This window comes from Bos indicus, chromosome 3 (genome assembly GCF_029378745.1).
Source record: "Bos indicus isolate NIAB-ARS_2022 breed Sahiwal x Tharparkar chromosome 3, NIAB-ARS_B.indTharparkar_mat_pri_1.0, whole genome shotgun sequence".
Classification (NCBI taxonomy): Eukaryota; Metazoa; Chordata; class Mammalia; order Artiodactyla; family Bovidae; genus Bos; species Bos indicus.
Window position 1 is genome coordinate 27292719 of NC_091762.1, and position 16061 is coordinate 27308779.

The 16061-nt window shown below is 46.8% G+C and overlaps 1 protein-coding gene and 1 long non-coding RNA gene across 2 annotated transcripts in view; both read right to left on the minus strand.

Moving 5' to 3' along the window:
* ATP1A1 (ATPase Na+/K+ transporting subunit alpha 1) overlaps window positions 1-13376 on the minus strand; it is a 32404-nt gene extending 19028 nt beyond the window's left edge. Inside the window, exons 1-3 of the mRNA XM_070785856.1 lie at window positions 13090-13376; window positions 1788-1892; window positions 1108-1167 (exon numbers count right to left, since the gene is read on the minus strand). Of these exons, the coding sequence (XP_070641957.1) occupies window positions 1108-1167; window positions 1788-1892; window positions 13090-13101 (177 nt within the window). The 5' untranslated portion in view covers window positions 13102-13376. The remainder of the gene's footprint in view (window positions 1-1107; window positions 1168-1787; window positions 1893-13089) is intronic.
* On the minus strand, window positions 5080-12444 carry LOC139182158 (uncharacterized). Its single transcript, XR_011565730.1, has 2 exons — window positions 12310-12444; window positions 5080-5305 (listed from the first exon to the last, which is right to left on the minus strand). It is a non-coding gene; the product is annotated as an uncharacterized lncRNA (long non-coding RNA).
* Window positions 13377-16061: the final 2685 nt, after the last annotated feature.

The window sequence follows — 16061 nt, forward strand, 5'->3', positions numbered from 1 at the left end:
CGGGGTCCACATGGACTTATTTCAGGACCTTCCTCTGCCTCAAGTTCATGACACAATCCCTAGACAGAATGACCACCACCGACACCAGCCATCTGAGCTGTCTCTGCAGCTCAGAGACACTGAGCTGCATTGAATCCAGTACTTCCAGTATCGGGCACTGAATCCAGTACTTCCAGTATCAGGCACTGAATCCAGTACTTCCAGTTAACTTTAATTCTCACCACAACCTTTACCCTACCCTTTCATTAATCCCATTTTACAAGACAACAGCCCCACAGCATTTGAGTAAGTGACCTAGGTTGCCGAGAACACACGTCATAGGAACCTAGAGTAAACTTCAGTGAGATAACCCACGTGAGGTGCTCAGAGAACAACTGCCTGCTGGGTCTTAGTGCCAGGCCTCCTCTCAGAGCCTACGGCCCCAAACTTCTCTGAGCTTGTTGGTAATTTACTGAAAAAACAGCTCCATCGTAGCTGGCACTCAAGTCATTCCTTGGACTTATTAGTGACTGTCCAGAAAAGAACAAACTCCCCCCGCCCCGATTTTACTTTATATTGTTTGCGGCAAACAATTAACACATCAAAATCCACTAGATAACAAGGATATACAGTACATATTTTACTGAAGTTTCTTTGAACTGTGTAAAAAAAGTTCCTAATAAATGATAGAATAAACTAAGGTTCTGACCTACTATACCATGAGCTAGCTGATAAAAATACAGAAATCTGAATTGTTCAAGATTCAACTAGTTGAAATTTTCAACTCAATTTAACAATGTCAAAGAATAAATGGAACATCTGTGTTCACAAGGTCAGGTGGTGAGCATGACCTTGGATCTGTTCGGTTTCAAATCCTGGAGCTCCTACTTGTTGCCTGTCACTTGCTACAAGATGGGGAAAATAATAACTATTTTCAGAAAGTTTCAGGGGAAACAAAATAGTAAAACAGCATATAAGAGCCCAAGTTCTGTGCATGTCACATAGCAGACATGATATGGATGGTGGCTATCAATATTCTGGAGTCGCCAAGGTTAGGCCTGTGATACCAGGGGAAAATGTGAGGGGAAAGATCAGAATTCTATGCAACAAATGAAAATTAGAACATACTCGGCTCAAGTCTGTTCCATATTTGCGATGAAGTTCATCAAGGCTAAGTTTATGATCATCCTAAGGGAAAACAAAAGGAAAAGAATTAAACATTTTATCACTAAAAAAAGAATTAAAAAACCATCAGTGTCATCCCTCACTATCATTAGGCTCAGAATACAAGTTAGTATATGTACTCTCACCATTGCCAATGGCTTGGTGACCACACAGCTCCTTCTGAGTGGTCTTCACTAGCGAATGGCTCAAGCTGTATAATGGGGGCCTTCACAGCCTGACCAGGCAGATTCTAGACAGGTTGCATCCATGGAGGCCTCCACCGCCTGAAGAGGTTGGAAGTTCCCTACATGCAGTATGATTCAGAAACACAGAAGCAAAGGCCCATGATATCAACCGCTCCTCTGTGGACCTTTGGTTGGATACTGAGTATTGAATATTAAATACAGAGTATTGAATACAGAGTATTAAATAACTTGTCCAATCCACTGACAGCTTTTACAATGAAAATTTTCCATACCAACCTCTACGATTCAGTAACATTTGTAGGACTGCTATAATCTCTTAACTTTGAAAATGAAGCAAATCTGATTGAAGAATGGCTGGGGGAGGGGCACCACACACTCAAGGATGTAAGATACAATTCCTATTTAAGAACAGAAAGCACCCTTCCTGCTGGTACTTACCATAGAAACTTCTTTCTTCAGCTCGTCCATATCCCTCTCTTTCTTGGCTTTTTTCTTGTCCCCATGCTCTGAAACAGCTGCCGGTTCATATTTATCACGTCCAACCTATAGAGGAACGAGGGAAAGGTGTGACTGTGAATTAGGAACAGCACCTCAAAATTCAAGGTGGTAGAGAAAGGGATTTTCAGCAGTTTTAGGTGAGCATCTTGAAGAGTTATTGGGCTAATATCCATGGAAATATATGTGCTGATGATGCATACTCGACAACAGTCCAGTATTATCCAGAATACTGCCATCTCTAGCTCAAGACAGGCCATCTGCACCCTAGGGCACTAAGACCACTGGGAAGGCCTTGTCAGGACTCAGAATGGCCCTACCAGCTGCTTCCATCTGGGGTGGGGGGCGGGGGAGAGGGTTGTACTGTCAACATTTCCATACCATGGCCCTTCATCTTCCCCACTGAAAGATGAAACTATCTTCACATCACTAACTTAGAGTATAATACACTATACTTATGCACTTGTACTCTGAATCAGACATCAAATCCTGGGCTCCACCACTTAACAGCTGTGTGTCCTTGGGCAAATCAAGGATTCTGAAATTGCACTATTCTCTTCCCCAGCATGGAGATAATGGTGCCCATTCCCTTAGATGTTTGAGAGGACTAAATGATATACACCTAAATGCTAATGACTTTATTATCATGTTTAATTCTTATCTTTGCAAAGAAGTCATTACATACCAACTTTAAATATAATACCCTTTAGGGCTTGCCTAAGAGTACAAACTTTTTTACCTTATTTAAAAAAAGAAGTCAGCCCAAGAGTCCTTCAAATTCTTTAAGTGAAAAACAAAAAAGGCAGTCCCCACCCCAATCTGCAGCCTGAGAATAAAGCCCCCAAATGAAAAGTCCCTGGAAATGTTTTGACAGAGGCAGGATATAGGAGAAGCATGTGCATTATCACACAATTCACAGGATCCACCTACGCCTCTTGAAAACTGGAACAATTTTTACAGAAAACTTTGATTCCATAGTTTAAATTTAGATTGTTCCACTCCCCCACCTCCTGTTGAAAATGCTTGCGCTCAGCTACACAAAGCCGGAACTTAGTGCTCCTAAGGGCGGTCCCCAGAACAGAAGAGACCCCTCACTCCAGAGGCCCCCAGCCCACAATCTGCTTGCAACCACCACCATCTCCTAAGAAGGGCAAAGAAAGGGGATCTTAACAATTTTCTTACAATGGGTGCTCTGTGGTGCAATTTCTGTTCATTCACGGCTCTCCCTTATTCATTTCTAATTTTCAGGAGTATACCAGCTACTAAAGCAGTAAGTAGAAAAACACTGTCTAGATTAAAATTATACTGTGTTGAAAATAAAAAAATCAAAACATATCGATATAGCAGGTATGGTTGTAAATAAATACAATAATCACTTGAATTTGAAAAAATGCCCTAAGACTCTAAAGAGATTGTAACTTCAAGTTCGTGCTGCCAAGACATAAGGACATGTACAGTATTCACACTGCTCAACTTGTGTGGTTACATGTACAGTGTTCCCTGCAGATTAATTTTTTCAGAGTGTCCTTTAGCTTCTGTATCTTATCTGTTAAGAATGAAGCAGAGCTAAAGATAGTCAACATTCTCAACATTCCCTCCACTATGGAGCAACCACACTGGTGACAGCCTCTCTGGTAGAGCCCTGGTGCCAGAGTTAAAATGGAAAATCATCACACACACTGGAAGCAAATAGACAACACAAACCAAAAAAAAAAAATGGCCGCCCCCACTGCCCTCCTCACCACAGACCACTGCATTTCCTTCATATATTTAATGAGGAAGCACAACCCTGAAACTTTATATTAAACACATTGACTAGGGAGCTCTCAAAGACTCACGTGGCCAGTTTGTATTGATTTTTAAAATCCAGTCCACAAATTCTCTAAGCAAAGTTGAGTATCATTAAAAGATATTTAATTTAAATATATGAAAATCAGAGTTAAAATCCCTCTGCCTCACCATCTGTAGGCTTTATTTTCTGGCTTTCAACATTTTACATTCTGAAAGAGGGGGAGAGAGTTATTAGAGCAGCTAAAACTTGGATATGTTCCAAAGTTCTATCCCCATTTACAAAAACAGACCCCTTGCCTGAAGCTTCACAGTTCTCAATGCTTAAGGTAGCTGGAAATAGAGGCTCCCTAATAACCCTCCCCTTTCTCCATCAATTCATGGCACACTAAGAGGGGGTAAGTTTAAAACAGGAGATTTGTGAAAGAGACAGGGGAAGTACTAACAAGAGGTATTTCTTTTCCTTCAAGATTTTAATTGCTTCATCAGGCACTGTTTGTCCAGAAGACCAGGCTGCTTACGCAATTCAGTTCTTTCCTAGGAAGCTTCCTCGATGGCCCAGAGGTTAAAGCATCTGCCTCCAATGCTGGAGACCCAGGTTTGATCCCTGGGTCGGGAAGATCCCCTGGAGAAGGCAATGGTAACCCACTCCTGTATTCTTGCCTGGAGAATCCCATGGACGGAGAAGCCTGGTAGGCTACAGACCATGGGGTCGCAAAGAGTCAGACACGACTGAGTTACTTTGCTTTTTCGCTTTCTTTCCTACAAGTAAAACAATAATACTAGCTCATCTTGATGGGAACCAAACATTACTCCAGTCCCTACCAATCTCAATTACTAGTTTCAAAGCAGGGGGAAAAAAAATCTGTGTGTGTGGAAGGGTGGAATGCAGGGTGGAAGAGGGAACAACTTAAAATTGGGTAGATAACATTTTATTATTTCTTTGAAAAGCATTTGGGAAAAACAAAGGTCATGGAAAGGGGAATGATAACATGGCCTCCCCAATCTACTCCTATAACCTTCCCACTCCTCCAGGTATACAAGTCAATTTTTCAATTAGGAAGTGCGCGGAGGCCAGGCAGGTACCACGCTCTGTGCGCAGGACCCTTGGGGCACCACTGTGCTGTCTCCCTAGGATAAGTACAATGGAGGCTCAAGGTTACTGTTACACCCTGTCCAAAAGGGCCATTTGTGAACCTTCCCCCAGCCCCGCCCCCCCGTCATTCTAATTTAGGAAGTGGGAGGTCACAACAAGGGCAGGGGCTTGCCCAGTGTGACACAGCCTCAAATCAAAAGTGTCATTACTTCACCCCGTGCTTCCAGGGGATTTCATTTTCTCAAAGGTTCACTGAGTTCTGCCACCACTTGATCTGGGTAGAGGGAAAGGGTGCTCAGGATGTGGGGAGAGAAAATTCCTAATCAAAGGAGCCAAGGCTGAAACTTGGAGCAAGGTTCATTTATTTAGTATTTATTTTAAATTGTTTCAAATTAGTTTATTTAGGGGTTTCATTTTCACTTCTCAATAGATTATGTATTTTCCAGTTGCTTCTTCATCTGAATTAGCTCATCTAGTTCTGAATGGTTACTGAGTGTCATCTTGATTAGCCAACCATCTTCACAACAAAATGCGACGACAAGCCCTGGATTTTTGGCAAGAGCTTCAGTGACTTCTCCTGATAGAAGAGAACAGAGTTCACTTGCAGCTTTCCCCACAGCCCCAAGCACCAAACTCCTTTTGTTTGTTCAATTCTGTCCCAACTGCAGGCAGACAACAGTAAACAACATCTTCCAAAGCTTCCTGTGCAAAGCTGCTGATTCCCACTGGCTTGATCCCTGGGTTGGGAAGATCCTCTGGAGAAGGAAATGGCAACCCACTCCAGTATCCTTGCCTGGAAAATCCCATGGACAAAGGAGCCTGGTAGGCTAGAGTCCATGGGGTTGCAGAGAGTCAGACACGACTGAGCGACTTCACTTCACTGCTCTAACAGCATTTTCTGTTGTCATCTATTCATGTTTGTGAATTTACGCACAGAGCAGAACGGGGCTGGTATGCAGCACAGGCGAGGTGCCCACCCTCAGCACTCCAGCCCCCAGGCCGAGGCCCCAGCCTTCACTTCTTTAAAAGCACAGACTGAATCCTTACAATGAGCATGACCTGTTGGGGCTGGTGAGACACCTTCCTCCTCTTCAGTAACTGACAATTTAAAGGGGGAGGAGTGGGAAGCAGATATGACAGGTACAGAGAATTATCCATATGAAAGTGAAAGTCATTCAGTCATGTCCGACGCTGTGACCCCATGTACTATACAGTCCATAGAATTCTCCAGGCTGGAGTGGGTTGCCATTTCCTTCTCCAGGGGATCTTCCTGACCCAGGGATTGAACCAGAGTCTCCTGCATTGCAGGCGGATTCCTTATCAGCTGAGCCACAAGGGAAGCCAAGAATTATCCCTAAATTTTTTAAAAAGGCAAAGAAGGTACAATGAGTTTAGGAGAGAAGCTTCTATCCCAGAGGTTGAGTCACTGGAGGTCTGAATAAGCTAAAGTTGCCCTGAGGCCCTCAGATCCATCTCTACAAGCCCTCAGGAGGGCAGGCCTTGGAAACGTCCTCAATTGAGCAGAGTGGACATCTGACCACAGTTCCCACCCTATCAGCACAATCCCCTGTGGCCAATAGGGAAGTCAGAGGCCTTTCAAACTTCAGAAGTTGCTATTGACGAAGTCTGGAGGGTACTTGGGAGCAGAGACATCTATACCCTTGGGATAAGACTACGGATGGTGCTTTTAAGTCAGCCCCAGGTCATTCTAGCTCTGCCATATGCCAGCAAGACAATCCTGAACAGTCAGCCTGTTTCCTCCTGGCCTAAAATGGAAATAACACTTGGGGATAACGACTGAAGACTCTAGATGGCATTCCAATAGTCGGATGAATCAAGGGGCCACCGTCAAATCCAAAAACAAAACACTTAAAACCAGCACTGTTTCTAAAACTGACAAAGCAAGCTTTGGACTATCAAGAGGGGCCAGAAGAAGGGTAACAGTAACTGCCCCAAATGCAGCCCATTTAAAAGCTTGCCCAGAGGGCTATAGAAAGGGTACCTCTGATTCCAGTCAGGCAGGGGAGTCGAAGGGATGATCTCTCTCTGATCCTGCTGGTTGCCTAGGAGTACTGCCTAGAGTGGACTACATCTTTCTTTTATATATAAAGGGGCAGGGGGTGGGGGGGAGGGCGCGGATCTTCCTGATGTATTATTACATCATTATCAAACCTAATAGTGTATGTGAAGATACTCTGCAAAGCACTACATAAAAGTTATTATAACTTGGTTTTAACTAACTTATATCACTGCCGTTCCTCATTGACTATGCAAAGTCATAACCTTAAAAAAAGAAACCTCATTTTGGGCATTTTTTAATTTTATCATCAACTAAAACAAGGAAAACAGAAAATATTACCACACCACGTTCATTACAGCTCTGATCACTCCCAAATGACTAAGTAGTTTATGTACAAAGAATTTTCTCTTGCCAGGGATCTGAGGCTGGAGATGGGAGAGGGCAGGCACTGCTGTGATTCTACAGCCACGCTGCAGCCCAGAGCAGCAATTAAGGCGGTGAGGAAGAGGAGGTGACCCAAGGGACAACCCTACCTTCACATTCCTTGTCTCCCTCACCTAAACCAAGGTGGAGCTGGGGAATACCAAGCAGCCAGGCCATAGCAGGGGGTCTCTTTGTGAACTCAGCTCAGTCCCTCCAAACTTGGGCTGCAGTCCATCAGCCAGCAGAGTGCAAAGAAAACAGCTCCAGCTCTAGCTGGCGGGTTCCCTCAGCCCAAAATGAACAAGGCTTAACCTCCCTCCCCAGTCTACCTGCATGTGAAATTTAAGGAGCCTGACAGCCCAACCTACCTGCAATAGTTAGTATACATTCATGATCATTCAAAAAAAAAATCTAAAGCATCTAAATAATCAATATACTTTAGATTTACTACCTCTTTAAAAATGTGCTTTTTCAGTTGTTTTAAAAATGGGGTGATACTTTCTACCTCTACACTAGGTACCTGGGTTGTGAAGAGTTAAAATATTCTGCCTATTCCCCCCATTTGCTGCCCTCATCTCTTTTCTCATTTTGTCAGACCACTCTGGCTAGTGCTACTCAAACGAAGTTGTTGGTTTGAGAGACCATGGACTAACAACTGGCACAAGCATTAAAAGCAGACTGAATTAATTTCCAAAGTCCTGATCACTCCCCTCAATTGGTACCCCGAAGCCTAGGGTGGGAAGTAATATAGCTGTAAGGCTGAAAAGAACAAAGGCAGTGATAACCTGGAGAAATGCCCCCTGAGTTGAAACAAAACCAATATGGCACCATAGAAGCATCATATGGAGGATAAAAGAAAAATGCAAGATGATAACACTCCAAAGTGCATGAGGCTCTGCCCTCACCATACGGACAAACGGGAAAGACAAACTAAGAACCAAGTCCCCCTGATCCATGAAACCTGAACGCTGAAAACAAGGCAGGTCCCAAAGACCAAAGCACAAGCATCCAGGATCCACTTTTCAGATCACCAACAGAAAAAAATCTACTAGCTGTTACTAAACAGGGTTTGAACAAAACCAGATACAGAACTAATTAACGTTCAGATATAATTCACTGTCAAGTCACAATGGAACTAAGGAATGGGGTCTACTGGCCAAAATTCCCTTGGCTCAGGATCCATATGAAACCAGAGAGAAAAACTGCAGGGTGGGTTGGGGGGTAGAGTGGGGTGCTTCTATTCTCTCTGACAGAATCTGCTATCTCAAACATCAGTCAAATAAATGAAGAACTTCTTGTGGATTCCTGATGACAGATTTAAGCACAACTAAGGAGGTGACTCATATGCAGAGGAATAGTCTCCCTCCGACTCCAGCCAAAGAATACACTTCCTCTCACACACACACTCGATTCATAGCAACGTGAGAAAGTTCAAGCCTGATTTGGTTACATCTCCTTTTCCAAAAATACATAAATGAAGATGAGTTTAAGAAAACAGTTAGTGGATTTTGAAAGTCTCTGTCCTTCACATTATCACTTACTGGACCTATAATTTCAGCGGAATCCAGAACTGGACAGCTCTGGCAGGGCCGGGGAAACATTCTGCCCAGCGCTGTGCTGGCCAAAAGCAGCCACTCTGATTACTGTGAGGCCATCTGATCTGACGCTCGTGTTTCTTCTTCTGGCTTGCTGGCTGGCAGAGGGCCCTGGGCAGCTAGGAGGAGGCACCATGGCACAAATGTTCGTCCTCCCACCCCTCACAGAGGGCTGCAAAGCCCATTTCATTTCATACGACCTTGACCAAGACTCTGAAAGTGTAAAGCCTTTTACCTGAAAAGTGAAAGTAGACGAGAACTTAAAAAGCCATCACCCCAGCAGAGTCCACTGACACTTTCACCTGGCCTCCCCGGAGAGGGTAATTCATAATACTTTCCATTCTTTCCAACCCTCAGTATTTTTCTTTTTTTCAGGTGAAAGAAAAACTGTTTTCTAGTTTTGAAAAGGCTTAAGACTAACTGGTGAACAGCACAAACCCATACTTGATACATGTTTGATCTCTCAATGCCCAAAGCCCAACAATAACAGGTGCCACTCTCACTTGCCCTGCACTCTAAACCGAACAGAGCTGATGTCACTTGGGTGAGTACTCTAGCTAAGGGTCAGATGAGAAACTGACGCTTCGGGGCTTTAAAAACCTTTTTTGTTTTAAATAAAGAAACTAGTTTTACTTTTCCACACAATCTCCTTTCAAGAAAATTATCTTTAAACCCACCGTCATTCTTAAATTTGGATATATTCTGTTAAAGAACACAGCCTGACTGAACAGAGAGTCACTAATCTATTCATTTGTTGCTAAAATAACCAGGAATCAATGCTCTAAAAGGGTTCTGGGGTGCAGAATGGATGGGCTATGTAAGGTTGAATCCACTTTTTTCTTTTTAAAATGCAACTTAAGATTAACACTTGGGCAGAGGGTGTGGGCTGGATATTTTAAGTTTTACTCTTCACCTGCCTAAACATTTTACTAGGTTTTTAAAAATTCCTCCCCCTCCTTTTGGGGGGGGGCGTTGTCAGGCCAAGCCTACTCTCAATCTTCTCAGATTTATGATGCAGACCTCCCCTTTCCTACCCTCCCACCCAAAGGTGAGTCACCAGAGTGTTACAAACTTACTGGCAGAGAAAACTACAAATTAACTAACAGTAAGTTTCCCAAAGAGAATACACCCTCAGAGCAGCAGCAGGGTACAGAAAGCGGGGGCGGGGCGGGGGGGGGGGGGAGGTGGCAGGGGAAAAAAAAAATCACACTCATATACACTGAACACTTGACAGGCAAAGGGTCTGATGCAACCCCAACCTTCTTCTCTGGCTGGGCCCAGGCAACTTTCCATCCTGAGAACTCTGCCTTATGATGTTTTCAGTCCAAAGTACTGGCTTTACAGCAGCCATAGGAGATTCAGTCACTTTCAAGTTGAGCTCCAAAAGGGCAGCTGACAGTGTGACCCTGCAACCAGGGTTTCTGCTGACACGTGTATACCTTGTGTAACCTCCACCTGCACCTTCTCCCCAGCTCCTCTTTACATCTCTACCCATAAGCTATAAACTATGGTTTCTTTTCCAGGTAACTAAGTTAATGCTCTAACAATGGAGAACTGCGGTGAAAGGCCTGGTGACATCCCTCCTCCCCACCCTGGTCTTCTGTAAACTTGAGAAAAAGAAAGTTTCTTGTGTATCTTTGGTTGGCTAAAGAATTGTGGGTGGTAGGCCGAGCTGCGGATTTAAGCCAAGTCACTGGCAAAAGCAGCCAGTATGAAAAAAAAAAAGGGACAAAATCCTATTTCATCCAAGAATGATTCAGCAGGAGCTGGTTCTTTCATTTCATTACCCAAAGGAGATCGATTTTTTAAGGAGAACTAAAATCACCTGAAATACAGTCAAAACCTGGGCCCCCAACAGTAGTGGGAAGAGGAGGGGAAGAAATGAACAATGACCTTAAAAATTAGCTGCCAGCACAGGCTTCCTGGTTAACCAATTATCAGCAGGGCTTTAGTCACCACTCCACCCACATTTTAATCCCCATGTGGAAAAATCCCAACATTTCAGCATAAAATATCCTTCTGAACATTTGGACTATCAGAATAAGTCACTAGGGACAAAAGCAGTTATTTTATCCCAGGAGAATTACCACCACCACCACCACCACCACCACCACCACCAGACACACACACACACACACACACACACACACACACACACACACACCCCACCACCACCACAACACAAACACACACCCCCTCCCTAATGTTCAATTCATCAGAGTACTCAAAATACTAATGACAACCCAGCAGATAAGCAGCAATATCAGCCTGTGTTAACCAGTTACAATTCCAACTTTGGGTTTGCTAGCCCCTAGACATGTTATTAGAATCCATAAGACATAAAGGTTGAACCTCCACAGCCCAGGTACGCTGTTATCTTTACCACTACTGTGCAAGTGTGTGGTTACCCAAGGGACATACAGGTCTATGGACATAATTTACTGAAACATCTTTCACTAATCCAACATAACAAACACCCCAGTTTCATCTGAAAAATAACTTTAGAGTTCTGCATATAAGTCATTGTTAAGGAGCATTAGGCTTGGACACTACAGGCTGTTCACAAATCAGGGACATCTGGTGTGTCACGAACCAACCATTTGACCTTGAGCAAATCCCTTCACCTTCCTACGCCAAGCTCGGGTACGTATCTAGAAGGCTCCACAGTCCTGCAATCAGTAACGTGTGGCTCCAGAAATCAACTCTTTTTCTGAAGAAGAGACATAGAAATGAGCTTTTAAGAGCCTGTTTACTGGAATGACCTAGGGTTTGACAGTGTGTACCAGCACAGGCCACTAACCCAGTCTGCACCCCCGAGGACAGAGGCTGGCGCTCAGTTCTCTTCAGCTACTTGACCTGAGCCAGCAGCCCTCCACATCTTACGCTTTTTAAAGATTCAAGCTGTGCATTCCCACTTCTCCTTCCCTTCTCCACCAGGTCCAAACCTTTCAATGACCTCCTTCAAAATCCATTTAGAGTCCCCAAAGAATGAACCCTCCCTCTTCCCCCATCACTCACTCCACACGGAGGAGCCCTCAGACCCTTCAAAGTCCTACTAAGCGCCGGACAACGTGCAAGCCCTGGACACAATGGAGGGGATACTCTCCTACCGGTATTCTCACGACCTGGTCATTTTATCCCATCAATTGATACTTCTGATCGTCATTTTGTATAAACTTTTCTCGACTGGACTTTGGCCTCGGGCCTATAAGTTAACTGAGTTACAAAAATGCAGGAACCAGCCGTCGTTCTGGTAATCCCACAGTGCTACTCTCTCCTGCCCGGGGAGGAGATTCGTTCCTTCTAGAATCTCTCTTCCGTGCGTAGACACTCCTAACCTGTACTGTCCTCGCTTCCCTTCCTTTTTTCGTATTTATAGTATCCGGAGACACTGGTGGATCAGCCCGTGCTCCTTCCAGGCTATTCCAAAAAAATCTACATTCACCCTCCCCACCATCAAGATGACCACTCCTGTTGCTCAAGCTGCCCCGAGTGCAGCCCGTGTTTATGGAAAGTGGCCCATCAAAGCTCTCAAAAGTATACCTTCAAGGCCATCCTAGAGCGAAGGCACACCCTTTCTGGCACCAGCCCGCCCGACCGGCTCCACACTAAGGGGAAGGCAGTTTTTGTTTTTTTTTACCCTTTGGGGGAGGGCGGCCGCCTCTGCGGACAACTGGATAAACCCTGGCGCCTCCAGGAGGAGTCTAGGACCCCAAGGCCGGCCCCGCATAGCAAGCCCCCTAGGGCCCGGGCCGGAGCCGCGGCGGGAACCGCAGCCCGGGAACCGGCCGGGCAGAGCGCCCACAGGGGAAGGGGAGGAGCACGCCTTTCCTCCCGGCGAGAAGGGCGGAGGGAGAAAGGAAGGCGAGAGACGCGAGGTGAGGGCGGGCGGAAGGAGGGAGGGAAGGAGCGGGCTGGGGATGCCGCCGGCGGCCCGCTCCCAGCGAGGGCCGCCCGGCTGCCGTGCTCCCTCCTTCTCCTCCAGAGCCGGCGGCTCCCAAGCGCCGCCTCCAGGAGCCTCAGACCCCGGGCGCGCTCGGCCTCGGGGGCCCGCAGACCCTCAGGGTCTGCGCTCTGCCCGGGGCTGCCGCGCTCCGGCCCCTCGGCGCTCTCTTTCCCCGTCCGCCCCTCATTACCGCACTCCCTCCATTTCCAAAGTGCGTCGCCTTTTAAGCCTCGCCGCTCTGCCAACCCGTTCCGCGCTGCGCCGCTTCCTCCTCCTCCGCCTCCCGCCGGCTGCGGTCGCCCTCCAGACTTCCTCCCATTCCTCCGCCTCCCGACCAGGGCTCCCCGCGCCCCTCCCCTGGCTCGCCCGACACTCACCCCCTTCCCCATAGCTGCGGTGGTGTGCGCCCCGAGCCGGGTCCTTCTGTTCAGAGAATGAGAGAGAAAAGAAGAGAGCGGCTCCCGGCCAAGCAAGCGCGGCCGGGGGAGCGAAGAGGAAGGAGCTAGGGCTGCCGCAAGGCGGGAAGGAGGGAAGACGGCAGGCGGCTCGGGCCGATGCCTTCTGCCGCCGCCGCCGCCGGGGCTGCTACTGCTGCTGCTGCCACGTGTCCGCCTCCTCCCGCCGCTGCTCTGAGCCCCAGACCCCGCCGCAGCTCAAGCCCGCGCCTCCTCCTCACTTCCTAAAATATGCAACCTGCGTGCTAGCCCCGCCCACGCCAGGCACGTCACCGTTACCGGAGCAACCTGACACCGACTACGGGCCTGGCTCCGCCCCCCGCCCCAACCCCACCCCCAGGCCGGGGCCGTGCCGGCTGCGACCGGCCAGGGCTCCAGGCAGGAGGGCGCCGGGGCGTGGGGCGCGCGTGCCCACGTCCCGGGCGGCCGAGACCGTGCCTCTGCGGGGCGCCCCGGCTGGCTGGGCAGCGGGGATTCGGCGGCCATGCAGCTCCCGCGTCCCTCGTGACCGACCCGCTTTGGAGCGCGCGCAAGGTCCGCAGTGGGTGCGGGGATGTTCCTGGAATTGGGCCCCCGAATCTCCGAGGACCCGGGACAGAATCGTCGCGCGGAGGGGCTTTTCTGGGAATCAGGGAGCTCCTCTGGGGCTAAAGGAAACACCAGGTTGAGGTGGGGAGTCCGGAGAGGCTGTAGCCAGCGCTTGAAGGAGGTACTGCGCGTCCCTGCAGACCCCAGGCCCTGCGCCTACCTGCGGATGGCTTCCCCGACCAGGCTCTAGGGCCAGCCTCTCGGTGCTCTCACGAATGCCTCCTATGGTCTTGGGATCTCCGTTGTCTATATCCCACAGGGCCTGGGCTGGCGTTGCCAGAGGTCCCAAGCGCCCTCCCCCTCCTTTGCTTCAACACCCCCAAATAATAATCCAGAGGGCCTGCGATTAATTCATTCATGTTGCTGTGTGAATATAAACTGTTTGTCCTGTTTGGGGATTCACTTTAACGGGGGAGGAACACCTGAAACCTAAGGGAATGCATATCTTTAGCAAAAGGGACTCCGCGGAGGGGAAGATGTTTGAGGGTCTGTCTCCTGGCCTTCCACCGGGCACAGCAGGGCCTCTCTCACCTCAGCCTTTGCTTCTCTGAGGGATCTGGGCCCAGAGTGTGGTGAGGAGCCCAGAAACCCCCCAGAGGGCCCTGGCCTGGCTGCGCTGTGTGGCATTCCTCCCATTACAGCTTCTGCAGAGGCTGCAATGGATGAAGGTTTCCTGGAGTTAAAAAGCAAGGTTTTATTAACAATGTTTTCAGGAAGTCAAGCATGCTCTGGGAAAGCACAAGGTTTGCAGGAGAGAGTCACTCCATGTCTCTGGGAATTCTGACAACAGACAGGGAAAACATTAACTTCCTAAGCAAGCTAAAACTGGCCCTGTTAATTTCAACTATTAATTTAACATGAAAAAATAAAGAGGTGAAGCCTTGAAAGAAACTGGGAAGAAGGGAGGGAAGGAAGAAAATCGAAGGGGGAAAAAACTAGCATCTGTGTTAGTTGTTAGGCCATTAGAGTAAGTCTTGTTCCTTCTTAGAAGAAACTGTTTCTTTCCTCTTGCCCAAGAATGCATTGTTCAGGACTGGTGCCTTCTCCAGCGACCTTCAGGCTTGGTTAAATCAGCGCAGGCCATGAAGAGCAGAGGAACTGTAAATTCAAATTCATGCCTGCTGGGGAAAGAACCCCCAAATCCAGAACAGAGTTCCCAATGCTGCTAATTCAACAGAAGGAATTTATCAAGTGTTATCAGGGCTCTGCCTCTAAAGGTCTAGAAAATGCTTTATTTTCATGCACTATATCCCCCATTACTGCTAACCTGTAGGAGGATTTTGCTTACTAAAGATCTCTCAGCTTGTTTGAGATTAATTATCCCTTGGGCCCTGCTCGGAGCGGAAAAAGCACAGCAGGAACAACAAAATGTAGAAAGCAAAATTCTAAACAATGTAGGTTTCTCCTGCTGGTGGATCACCTTTTCCACCCTAACTAACTAAAATTATCACTTTTTAAATTTTCATTCAACAACATAACCCTGAAAGATCAGACATTTATTTAAAAATCCCTTGGCCTTTTCAGCAGTTTATTTGGCAGCTGAAGATTGCTGAAGGTCCTTTCAAGAGGACCTCAAAGTTCTAGCTATATTCTAGACTGGGGAAAAGGCATAAAAGGAAGAAGTATTAAAATCTGAAATTTACTTTTGCTCCACTTTATAGCACTTTTACATATAAAATCCTCCCTGGGATTCTCACAAGTCTGGAAGGCAAGGGCTTTAGCTGCATTTTACAGAGTGGGAAACAGGAGGTTTGAGGATTTTCTCAAAACAAGGCCACTCAGCAAGTGATGGAGGAGCCTGGTCTCAAAATTGCAAGATGGGAACCGTCTTCCTACTTGTAAAATTTGGTCTCTGAGCATGGGACCAGGAAATTTTTGGTGGAAGGATACTAATTGCTTTCAACAGGGCTGTCCTCACAAGAACAGAGGGGTTCCATGTGCTTCTCCTCTTTTATAACCAAGAAGACCCCAGCGAAAGCCTCTTTTGCCTATTTCTACTCTTCATCAGTCTACTGTGTGAATCACTGAGTCTGAGAACATTTTATAAAAATGTTTGCTATAGATCAACAAACACTCCCTCACCCCTGTTTTCACCCACCTAATCCCACTTCTCAAGGTGTATCCCATTCCATTTTCAAGTCATTTGATAATCCATTTTTTAATTCCAGTCCTGTTGAAAGACACATAATTTGACAAAAACATTTCAGAATATCAGACAAGTTATGTTGTTGCTACTGTTCCTCTAATGTTGATGTTTCTATAAGTGCTCAGCCAAGTGTTACGGTCCAGGCACTTTTGGGCAATTC